Genomic DNA, 11,093 nt, shown 5'->3' on the forward strand with positions numbered 1-11,093 from the left:
TTTCTATCAATCCCATCAAATTATAAATGTTGATGTTCAAGTGTCTCTCATCTTTTAAATATATTATATATGGTTTTTATGATGTACAATTTTTTTTCTTGATATTAATGATGACATTAATTTATCATTCCTACATTGATGAATTTTATTTAAAAGTTTATAGTATCTTGCACCTACTAGTCAGCTCTTTTAAATCTTATTATTAATATTATTTAATATGTTTTAAATGTTTAATTAGTATGTTTCAAACAGTCTCATCATGAGGTTTGCAAAAAGTAAAAAAGATTATTTTTAAATTTGACTACGGACACATCTAAGAATTGATTTTTTACAAATTTAAAAGAATGCACATAATGCCCCAAGAGACTTAGATGGTGAGCATATCCCTAATCAAATAATTATAATTAAGGGATGAGATAGAACGGTTTCTGTTCCAATCCAACGGTTTCTGTTCTCACTTGAGTCTATATATATAAAGTAGCAAACATATATGTATTAGTTTTTGAAGTGAAACATATATGTATTAGTGAATGAAAATTGTTAATGGTAGAAAGTAAAATCGTAATTAATTGATTTTTATATTTTGTTAATTGCTTTGATATTTACTTAATATTCTTTTGTTCTAGAATATTCTCTATTAATGGTATTTTTATTTTATTAATGAATGCAGGGCCGACCCAACACGTTACGAGACATAAAGCGAAATTACTAGATAATGTTTTTTTAAATTTTAATAAATAAATTATTAATATTTTATTTAATAATTATATACATTTTTTTTAACAAAATTAATGGTATTTTCAAATCTATTTTCTCTATATTTTTTAAAGAATGAAATAAGATATTTCAACGGTTTTACGGCAACTTCAGAAACTTATGTAAAATTTTTCATATTTTAGTTGAAGAAGAAAATAATATGTATATATTCTTTCTTAAATAAAAAACATTTTTTTTAAATAAAAATTTTATTTTGTAGAGAAACCTAAAGCGTTTGATTTAGTGGAATTACCTTTGGACCGGCTCTGTTATAGATGTTATATTGAATTCAATGAGAAGAATTTCTTTACTAATTAATTCGATTGGACGAGTTGTTTTTATTAGTAATTCACTTTTTTAAAATAGCGATGATAGAAATTTCTTTATCTGGGTGGACAATCAACTGAGTGTCCTCCATTTTGGACCATAAACTTTCATAGCAAATGTCTTGTTGATGTCCATTAAATGCCTTCACACGGGGAGGACAGTAAAATACAATAAGGTTATAGAGAGCAAAAGCTAATAACATTTATGAATTTTGAATGTGAAAGTCGGAGAGAAAAGTAAAGTTATAAAAACAAATCAAAGAAAGTAGTAATAATAAATTTAAGGAATCGATTTATTAATATATTATTGTTTACCACTAACATGGACGATTTTGTTTTTGTATGGATTTATTTTAAACATTTGATTCCGATCATTTTTATCCAAACAAATTAAAAAGACTAATCTAATAACATCGGTTTCTTTGTCCACCTCTAATTAGTCTTATTATAAATAATTCATCAAAAAATTAATTTTAAATTTTAAAAAATCATTCGTAAGTAGTTGTTAAAGTAATCTAACAAGTAACTTTGTTTTTCTTCTCTCTTAAACCAACATTTTTGTTTCTAAAACTCAATTAATACATTTCCTTTTACAAATTATATTTGAATTTTGAATATTTTTTTAATGATCTTCATTATTAATTACAGGGAATTTGATTGTAAAAATCAGCAGCTCTGCTTATACACGTGAAAAAGGTTTGATTGGTAATAATTTTTTATTTATTTATTCTATAACAATTATATCTGAAAACAATCAGTGATTTTTGGACATAATCAATTAATAGATTAATTTTAATTACTTTGTTTTGTGTCTCCTATAATTACTTACAATAACATAAATGTGTTAACCATAAAAAAACATTAAATCAACGTAAATTTATTATTTTTTAATATATGTGTTCAATGCTAAAAGAACAAAGTTCAGAAATTAACAGAGTATGATTTAATGTTTATGACTGATTGTTCTTATTTTTCACGTTAATAAAATATTATCGTTCAAGTCGCTTTTCATATACTTATTTTGATCATTATTATAAATAATTTTTTTTCTTAATTATTGATTATTATTGTAAAAAAAATTAAATATATTTAAATCATTTAATACTATTATTTCCAATAAATCACTCATATAATTTAAAATATTTAATATAAATAATTATGTATTTAACATTAAAAAAAACAATTTAATATATTTAACTTTAATTTTATATGAAATTTAAAAAATTAATTATATTTAACTATATTTCTTAATATCTATAATTTTTTTAATGATAGTGACCGAAAAATATATATAGAATTAATTTATGTATAAAAATTATTTACCGTGAATCGAATATAAATTAAATTTTTTAAAATATGGTTGAACTTAGAATGCTTGACTTTTGTTTGGAAATGACAGTTAGCAATACAATATTGACTTGAATAAAACGCGGAAAATCTGCAAATATTCTCCCACCGCGTTCCGCCAGCCTCAACTACTTACTACAAAACAAACGTCTTTTTCATCCTATCTATTTTTTTAATGTGAAATCAACCAAACTCAATTACTATTCTACTTTCTTTTTGTGTCTTCTAGAAGTAGTCCCTGTTCCTTTTTCGAAAACACAATTCACTTGTAATTGAGAGTAAAAAATTGATGTATTAGATGTTTAAAATTATATATAATTTTACGGTATTAATCAACTATCAATAATTTTGTTCTTTTTCTTATTATGTCATTTATTATTTATTATTTATCATTTTTCAATTTTTCTAATTTGTGTTTCTTATATTATTAATAGAGAATATTTTTATAAAATATTTTTTTTTCTTTCCATACAACATTAATTACATTTATTAATTTATGTAAAATCATCAGAGTGACATACAATTTAGAGAAAGAGAGTAGTCCAGAATTGAAACAAAAAATAAATTATATCATTTTTATTCACCTAATTATAATTAAATTAAAAAAATATTATGCAATCTAAAGCCAATAAAGAAAGACAACACAATAACAAGTGGGAAAAGGAATACAAAAGACAAATGCTTCATTAAAGAATGCGCACGTGGCTGTCCACATTGAAATAATGAAATCTACCTCTATGCTTTCCCTTCACATAATACCCAACCAAACCTAAACGAACAAATAAAATAACATTATTTGAAGAGCTTATATATAGAGGAACACAACACAAACTTTTCATACCAACCAACCTCACGTTTTGTTTTCCTCTCTGTCTACTTAGTTTTTTTTAAAACCTTAAAAAAGAAACAGCTAAAAAACGTTCTAGTACTAATTAACGGTGTTAGTTGAGACAAATTAAGTTGTTGGATATGAGTAACATGAACAGTATCGGTGGTGGTGTTAAAGACCTCTATGGTGAGGATAGTGCTACAGAGGATCAACTTATCACACCTTGGTCTTTCTCTGTTGCTAGGTAATTCTTACACACATATGTCAATAGTTACAATGACTTACTAATTAGTTAACTAGATCACTTTTTTATTTTTATTTTTAATATATAGTTTTTCTCTTGAATGTGCATTTTGGATCTGTGCTCTGTTTGTTTATATATGATCTTGTTTTACGCGAGCTTTTATGTTTTGGCTAGGCTATAATTGTTTTTCGATCTATTATTATTATTATTAATTTTTTTTTTGGACATGGTAATTTAATTTCATATGCTTCACCGCATTTGCGGATTTTATGTGGTTTGAATTACTGAGATTGGTATGTAATTATTTTAGTTAGATGAAATCATTTAAAGTTGCTGATTTAATGTTAATTTTACTTTACTGATTTTTTATCTCATTGACTTACCATGATTCAACATTGAAATTATTTTCATGTGTTTATTCATTTATTTATATACTTAAGTTTAATTAATGTTTTCTCAACACAAAAAAGTTTAATTCATGTTGTTGAATACTAGGAGTATTATCTAGTCTGATTCTGAAATCTGAATCAAATTATTAATATTAAATTAAAGAATTAATTTTGGCTAATATAAATTCACGATTTTCGTGCATCACAAAGGTTCTTAATTATTTGTTAAATGGAGTTTGTGTATTAATTAATCAAAATATTACATTTTGTGTTACAGTGGATGTAGTTTGCTAAGAGATCCACGGTACAACAAAGGGCTTGCCTTCACTGAGAATGAAAGAGATGCTCATTATGTGCGTGGCCTTTTGCCTCCAGCTGTTTTCTCTCAAGAGCTTCAGGTTAATTACTTCTTAGATTTCATTCCATAATAGTAATTATGAAACACTGAGACAAACACGACACTAACACTCAAACGTAGACATCAATAATAATTTAAGAAAAAAAGTGATTGAATGTAAACATGTGCGTTTGTTGGACACTGAACACACTTTTCGATGTGAACTGTTAATGCTACATAATTTAATAACATTTCATGTTTTAACAATGAAAAATGCTAACAAGTGCCTTTGATGTTATTTTGTATTCAGGAAAAGAGGTTGATGCAAAATCTTCGTCAGTATGAGGTTCCTCTTCATAAGTACATAGCCTTGATGGATCTTCAGGTACTGCTCCGCTCCTTCTATCTCATATTAATTGTCGTTTAAGGTTTTTCTTCTCATTGCCGTTGACATTTTTGTATTGACAGGAGAGGAATGAAAGATTGTTTTACAAGGTTCTGATCAATAATGTTGAGGAACTTCTTCCTGTTGTTTACACTCCAACAGTTGGAGAAGCCTGCCAAAAATATGGAAGCATTTTTAGGCGTCCTCAGGGTCTATATATCAGTTTGAAAGAAAAGTATGTTTTTTTTTTTTCATGGTAGCATTCTATTTTGTTTTCTTAACTTAGCATTATTGATGAGAAAATTCTAATTTCTAATAAGTACTTGAATTTTTTTCAGAGGCAAGATTCTTGAGGTGCTTAAAAATTGGCCAGAAAAGACTATTCAAGTTATTGTTGTAACTGACGGTGAGCGTATTTTGGGACTAGGAGATCTTGGTTGCCAGGTAACTATCGTAACTAACATATATTCTTTCTATGATTTTCTCTTTGTGCGTTGCACGGATTCTCGATACTAGTTGCATATGCAGACGATTACTTTAACATGATTCTCTTCAATGATTTTGTTAGGGAATGGGAATTCCTGTTGGAAAACTTTCTCTCTATACTGCATTAGGAGGTGTTCGGCCTTCATCGGTAAGAGCTACTAAATGTTTTTTTTTTTCTTTTTCCCTTCATCATAATTGATCAATTAATTAATGGATTATTACTATCCGGATATATTTGATTTCAGTGCTTGCCTATAACAATTGATGTTGGCACAAACAATGAGAAGTTGCTGAATGATGAGTTTTACATTGGCCTTAAACAGAAGAGAGCAACTGGGAAGGTTTGAAATGCAAACTAATGCACAATTCAGTATTTTTTTTTGCACCCTTTTGACTACAATCATTGAGAGTGAAATTTCTGTATTGTTAACATGGTGTTTATTCATTGTGGTTTTAGGAATATGCTGAACTTGTAGAGGAGTTTATGTATGCAGTTAAGCAGAACTATGGAGAGAAAGTTCTAGTACAGGTGAATTATATATCTGATTCAACATCTTGAAATGGCTTTGGTTTGATCGAATTATCAATTGTTTTCCTGATTTCCTGATTCTTTTTTCAGTTTGAAGATTTCGCCAACCATAATGCATTTGATCTTCTGGACAAATACAGCTCATCTCATCTTGTTTTTAATGATGATATACAGGTAATAGCATCATATTTAAAAGGTTTTTGACTTGTGCAAAGTTTGTTATTATAATTAAGGTTATTGACTACGATCTTGTTTGGTTTACTTCAGGGTACAGCATCTGTTGTATTAGCAGGATTGCTTGCTTCCCTTAAATTAGTTGGAGGAACCTTAGCTGATCACACATTCTTATTCTTGGGTGCTGGAGAGGTAAGTTCCTGAGAGAGACTAAGTTATTTATTTGCATTTGTTATAAAGTCCAGTCTTTGTGTGAAAGGAGGAAAAAATCCTTGTTTACATATACTACCTTCAATCTTTACTATGCATTTATGCTTTACTCTCTATGGAAAGAACTATAAACAAATTTTACTTCATATTTCATCATATGAAATATAGGTAAATGTTAACTACTTCTCTCCAATTATTTAATGTTAATATCTCTATAATACTATTCATTTAATTGAACTTTTGTATTTTCAATTTATAAATGAAGGACAATTTAGACAATAGACTTAATATTTTTATTGAGATTAAATTGATTAAACATGATCAACTACTTTTTATATATGCATAATTTGATCAATTTTTACTTATATTTCATTGCGGTATCCATGTTTCTATTTAGTAATACATAATTTATGAGAATGCATAAATATGTACATGAAATGAAATTCTGCCTATGCTTTTCTCTGGAAGTAAATTTCTTACTTCTATCTTTTGGTGATTTTAGGCTGGAACTGGTATAGCAGAGCTGATAGCTCTTGAGATTTCAAAGCAGGTATAACTTTGATAATTGTACTTTTTTTTTTTGTTTCAAAAGAAATCCATTTATGTCAAATACTTAAATTAAATTCTATCTTTTTGGCCAGACAAAAGCTCCAGTTGAAGAGACCCGCAAGAAGATCTGGCTTGTGGACTCCAAGGTAAAAAGAGATTCAATTTTGATATATTTGTCAGTGTAAAACATTTTACATTATCAATCAAATCACTCTTTACACGACTTAAGACATATCATTGTAGTCAAATATTTTTAGTGATCCAACAATTGTGATTGACTGAGAGTGTAAAACATTTTTACATTGCTAGTGCATATGATTTAAATCTAGGTAACAATGTCTGAAGGTAGATGAAGAGCACAATTTTCTTAGGCTTCTAGATGTTTTTCCCATAACCTCTCATGAAAATCTTGCTATTTTGCAGGGTCTTATTGTTAGATCTCGTATGCAATCCCTTCAACACTTCAAAAAGCCTTGGGCACATGAGCATGAACCTGTGAAGGAGCTTCTAGGAGCTGTCAAGGTGAGTAAAGTATCTCATTTATTTTAATATTTAGTTCATTAAAATATTTGTTACAATTTAATTCTTTTACACCATATCTCACAATTCATTCTATCAGGCAATCAAACCAACCGTGTTGATTGGATCATCAGGAGTAGGAAAGACATTTACCAAGGATGTAGTTGAAGCCATGGCATCCTTGAATGAGGTACTTTCATGCTTTCTCTAATAATAATAAGAATTTTACTACACTATGAGAAGATTCTATTTCTAATGATAGTAATATTAATTTATTGGCATGGTAGAAACCACTCATTCTTGCACTCTCCAACCCAACTTCACAATCTGAGTGCACAGCTGAAGAAGCTTATACATGGAGCAAGGTAAACTTTCTTATGTTATGCTTTATTTGCTTAGGTTAAGAAACATCATTTAGTGAGTTATTGTTATTAAAGTAGATAAATAAACAAAAGTAGAACTGTTACTTACCATATTACGTCTCTTCTATTTGCAGGGTAAAGCAATTTTTGCTAGTGGAAGCCCATTTGATCCTATTGAATATGAAGGAAAAGTTTTTGTTCCTGGACAGGTTTTAATACGCTTACTAATTAATCTTCTTTTCTTTTTAGGCTGACATGTTTTACGAAAATTTCTGACTGACTTTTATATTGTGTTTTTTTTTACTATGCAATTTAGTCCAACAATGCTTACATTTTCCCCGGCTTTGGTTTGGGTTTGATCATGTCCGGTGCAATCCGTGTTCGTGACGAGATGCTCTTGGCAGCCTGTGAGTACATGCAAACTTTAAAGATTAATTATATCATTAGAGCATGATATTGAATTAATGTTGCAATTGTGTATTGTTAATTAAGTGTAAAAAAAATGCCACAAAAAACATTTTGCAAGGGAAACAAAACTTGCACTACAGGAAACAACACATGTTTTTGACTTGAGTGGTAACCATTTTATATTTTGCAACAGCTGAAGCTTTGGCTGAACAAGTATCACAAGAGAACTATGATAAGGGACTGATTTACCCTCCATTCACAAATATCAGAAAGATATCAGCTCACATTGCTGCTAAAGTTGCAGCTAAGACATACGAACTTGGTGAGATTTTTCATTATGAAATCTGTTCTGTTTAGTTCTGAGTTCAGACAAGACAAAACTGTCTTGTTTTTTTTGTTTCCTCAGTCTTAATTTTGTCTGTCTTTTTGGTGGACAGGTTTGGCTTCTCATTTACCTCGACCAAATGATCTTGTCAAATATGCAGAAAGTTGTATGTACAGCCCAGGCTATCGAAGCTACCGTTGAGATTTTCAAATTATATATTATGTAGACTAAATTCCCTACTCAGTAGTGTTTTAGGAATTGATTTGATTTATCGTATTGCTTACTAGGAGTGTGGTATATAAGGCATTGCCATTTTTTAACTTTATTTCTTCAACCTTTTCCAAGGTCGATTTTGACAAGTTATCAATCTTTCAAAATATTGACATTGTAATAAGAAGCAAAATGGTTATCGATATTTTACGGTTTGTTTTTCTTTATTTTTCAATTAACCCTTACATCACAAAATCTATTCATTCTCTCATTTTTATGGTTTTAATTTTTTTTTATTGTCTATTCACTTCCAAAACAAAAACAAATATCTTGTTCTAAAAGAAAGAAATCCAATGAAAGGTGACAAAGAAAGCATTCTACTCGTTTGTTACAACCTAAACTAGTTTATTTTTGTGTTTGGTTGGAGAGGTTTGGAGGGGAAGGAAGATTGTGTTTGATTCATATTTTAGGAGGAGAGGAGAAGTGGGGGAGCAAAATTCCTCCTTAAGTTTATTTGCTCTACTTCCATTTTGGAAGAATTTGGAGGGGAGAGGAGATGCTCAATACAACTAAAAAACCATTGAAAATCCCTCCTCTACTCTAGAATCAAACACAACCATTAAAAACCCCTCTTCCTCCTTCTTTGAACTAAACATGTCTCAACTTTCCTCCATCTCCCCTCCATTTAAAATCTCTCTTTTCCCCTCCATTTCATTGAACCAAACACACCATAAAAGTTGAAAAGTAAATTTAACAGATTCATAAAAAAATAGTTATTTCCCCGACTAAAAAACTCATATAACAGGCTACGTTTACGACATATTTAACTAAAAACTCATATAACCACTCCCAACATTGCCCTGGATTATATATTATATACATAATTGCACCATCTAGTGCTTTATGAACAAGGGTTTCCACACTAAGCTAGATAAACGTATTCGTATAAAACTTGTAACTATATGGCCACTACTACATCACTAGAACTAAAGGTTTCGGCGTATTTCATCTGCAACTTGACAGCTCCGGATACCCCAAAATGAATTGGGCCTCAGTTTTTTGCTGGTTGCTGTAAAAAGCCATCCCATTTGGGTTCTACATATGGTACACTTAGCGATTGTCCATGCATATCTGCCAAAAGTAGCACAGTGACATATAGCTTATCAAATTTCACATTAAGCAGCTCAAGAAAAGACCCACTCCCAAATTATGTAGCATTCAAAGTCCTAATATCACAAGCTTCATGGCATGCATCAGTTTGATCCATGATGCATATTAAAAAACTTGTTACTTTCATAAAATCACAGGATATGAAAATTAATGGACTGACACTCACCCAGGAAACCAGCTGTATTCTGTAACTGCTGGCCCAATGAGAGATAACCCATTGGCCTTGTAAAGAGTCATTATCTCATGCACGTAACCATCGGGATTCACATAGGCACCAAGAGGACCCTCATTTGACATCACCAACATATCACTTCGCTTCGCAACTGTAGTCTGCAAAATTTCAAGACAAATTTTTTAAAAAGGGGCAATACATTACTTTCAGCACTTTCAAGAATCTAATCTGTATAAACTTTAAACAAAAGCGATATGATGTGGAAAAATTGCCGGGCTTTGGTGAGAAAATGATTACTTGGCATATTTTACATCGGATAAGATCAATGCTATCTAGCAATTCAATTTCCTTGCGCAACCTATATGCGATGCCATCTATATCCAAAAGCTCCTGCCTTGTAGATTCAGAAACAGGTATTTTACTGGCGATATGAAATGATAAAACATCAGGCTTTTTGATGAGACTATCCATACTAGGCACCCCAACTATTTGCTTCCACATATCTACAGATTATCAACACAACAATTAATTTTTATACCGAGAACATATTTATTTCACAATAACAAGAATGAATGAGGAATTATATTTATCTGAATTTTTCAGTCAGTTAAGATTAAAAATATAAAAAAATACATAATACATGGATAAAGGCTTAGATTAATATAATATACTCCACAAAACCATTTCTGATATTCAAACAACAATTGTACACGATCGTTGCATTAAGATTTTTGTTTGAATTTTAAAAATCAATAATTAAAAGACCAGCATACAAAAGAAAAACCAAATTTCATCAGCCCATTATAGAGTCAGAAGAAGAAAAGCAACACTACCTGCAGCCCTTTGTGCAAGCGTATAGGAGTCATACATACGATATACCCAGTGGGGCCAGAATGCTTTTGAAATTTTATGTGATAGTATATTCTTATAGCATCTATTAAGCTCTTCTTTGGATGACTGCTTTCCAGAAGTGGAACAGTTCCCATTGCTCAAATCCAAATTGGATCTTATTGCCTGATCTGAGCCAATGGCTGGTAGGTGGATTTTCCTTTCTATTGGTGAAAGCTCACTCTCAAAACCCTTATCTGAATTTGCTTCTGAATCATTTTCCCCATTTTTTAAGCCGCACATTTTAACACGGCTGCTAAGCATATTACTTGATGATGCTGATTTGTCAAAAGCATCTCTCGGAGTTCTCAATGGTAGATCTTCCTCGATAATTTGGATCTCTCCATAAGGCTAAAAAGAGCAGCCCCAACCAAACAAAGAAAAGGGGAGTAAAAAAATCTTTAGCTGCATAGCTAACAACACAAGTGGATGATAATAAAAAGGCATCAAATGGAGTAATATGATTCTAACCACTCTT

At 30.1% G+C, this 11,093-nt stretch overlaps 2 protein-coding genes across 2 annotated transcripts in view; one reads left to right on the forward strand and one right to left on the reverse strand.

The window, feature by feature from the left end:
* The first annotated feature begins 3,237 nt into the window (after positions 1–3,237).
* Positions 3,238–8,612, forward strand: LOC101501918 (NADP-dependent malic enzyme). The gene is made up of 19 exons (XM_004501041.4): positions 3,238–3,502; positions 4,169–4,289; positions 4,539–4,613; positions 4,697–4,848; positions 4,952–5,057; positions 5,182–5,247; positions 5,345–5,440; positions 5,557–5,628; positions 5,719–5,802; positions 5,896–5,994; positions 6,515–6,562; positions 6,654–6,707; positions 6,985–7,083; positions 7,181–7,270; positions 7,368–7,445; positions 7,577–7,651; positions 7,759–7,849; positions 8,044–8,172; positions 8,288–8,612. The coding sequence occupies exons 1-19, from the start codon at positions 3,399–3,401 to the stop codon at positions 8,374–8,376; spliced, it is 1,728 nt and encodes a 575-aa protein (XP_004501098.1). The 5' UTR covers positions 3,238–3,398; the 3' UTR covers positions 8,377–8,612.
* Positions 8,613–9,196: 584 nt separating this feature from the next.
* LOC101501290 (uncharacterized) overlaps positions 9,197–11,093 on the reverse strand; it is a 5,417-nt gene continuing 3,520 nt past the window's right edge. Inside the window, exons 8-11 of the mRNA XM_004501039.4 lie at positions 10,561–10,966; positions 10,025–10,230; positions 9,722–9,885; positions 9,197–9,516 (exon numbers count right to left, since the gene is read on the reverse strand). Of these exons, the coding sequence (XP_004501096.2) occupies positions 9,372–9,516; positions 9,722–9,885; positions 10,025–10,230; positions 10,561–10,966 (921 nt within the window). The 3' untranslated portion in view covers positions 9,197–9,371. The remainder of the gene's footprint in view (positions 9,517–9,721; positions 9,886–10,024; positions 10,231–10,560; positions 10,967–11,093) is intronic.

The sequence above is a fragment of the Cicer arietinum genome, chromosome 5 (assembly GCF_000331145.2).
Source record: "Cicer arietinum cultivar CDC Frontier isolate Library 1 chromosome 5, Cicar.CDCFrontier_v2.0, whole genome shotgun sequence".
Taxonomy (NCBI): domain Eukaryota; kingdom Viridiplantae; phylum Streptophyta; class Magnoliopsida; order Fabales; family Fabaceae; genus Cicer; species Cicer arietinum.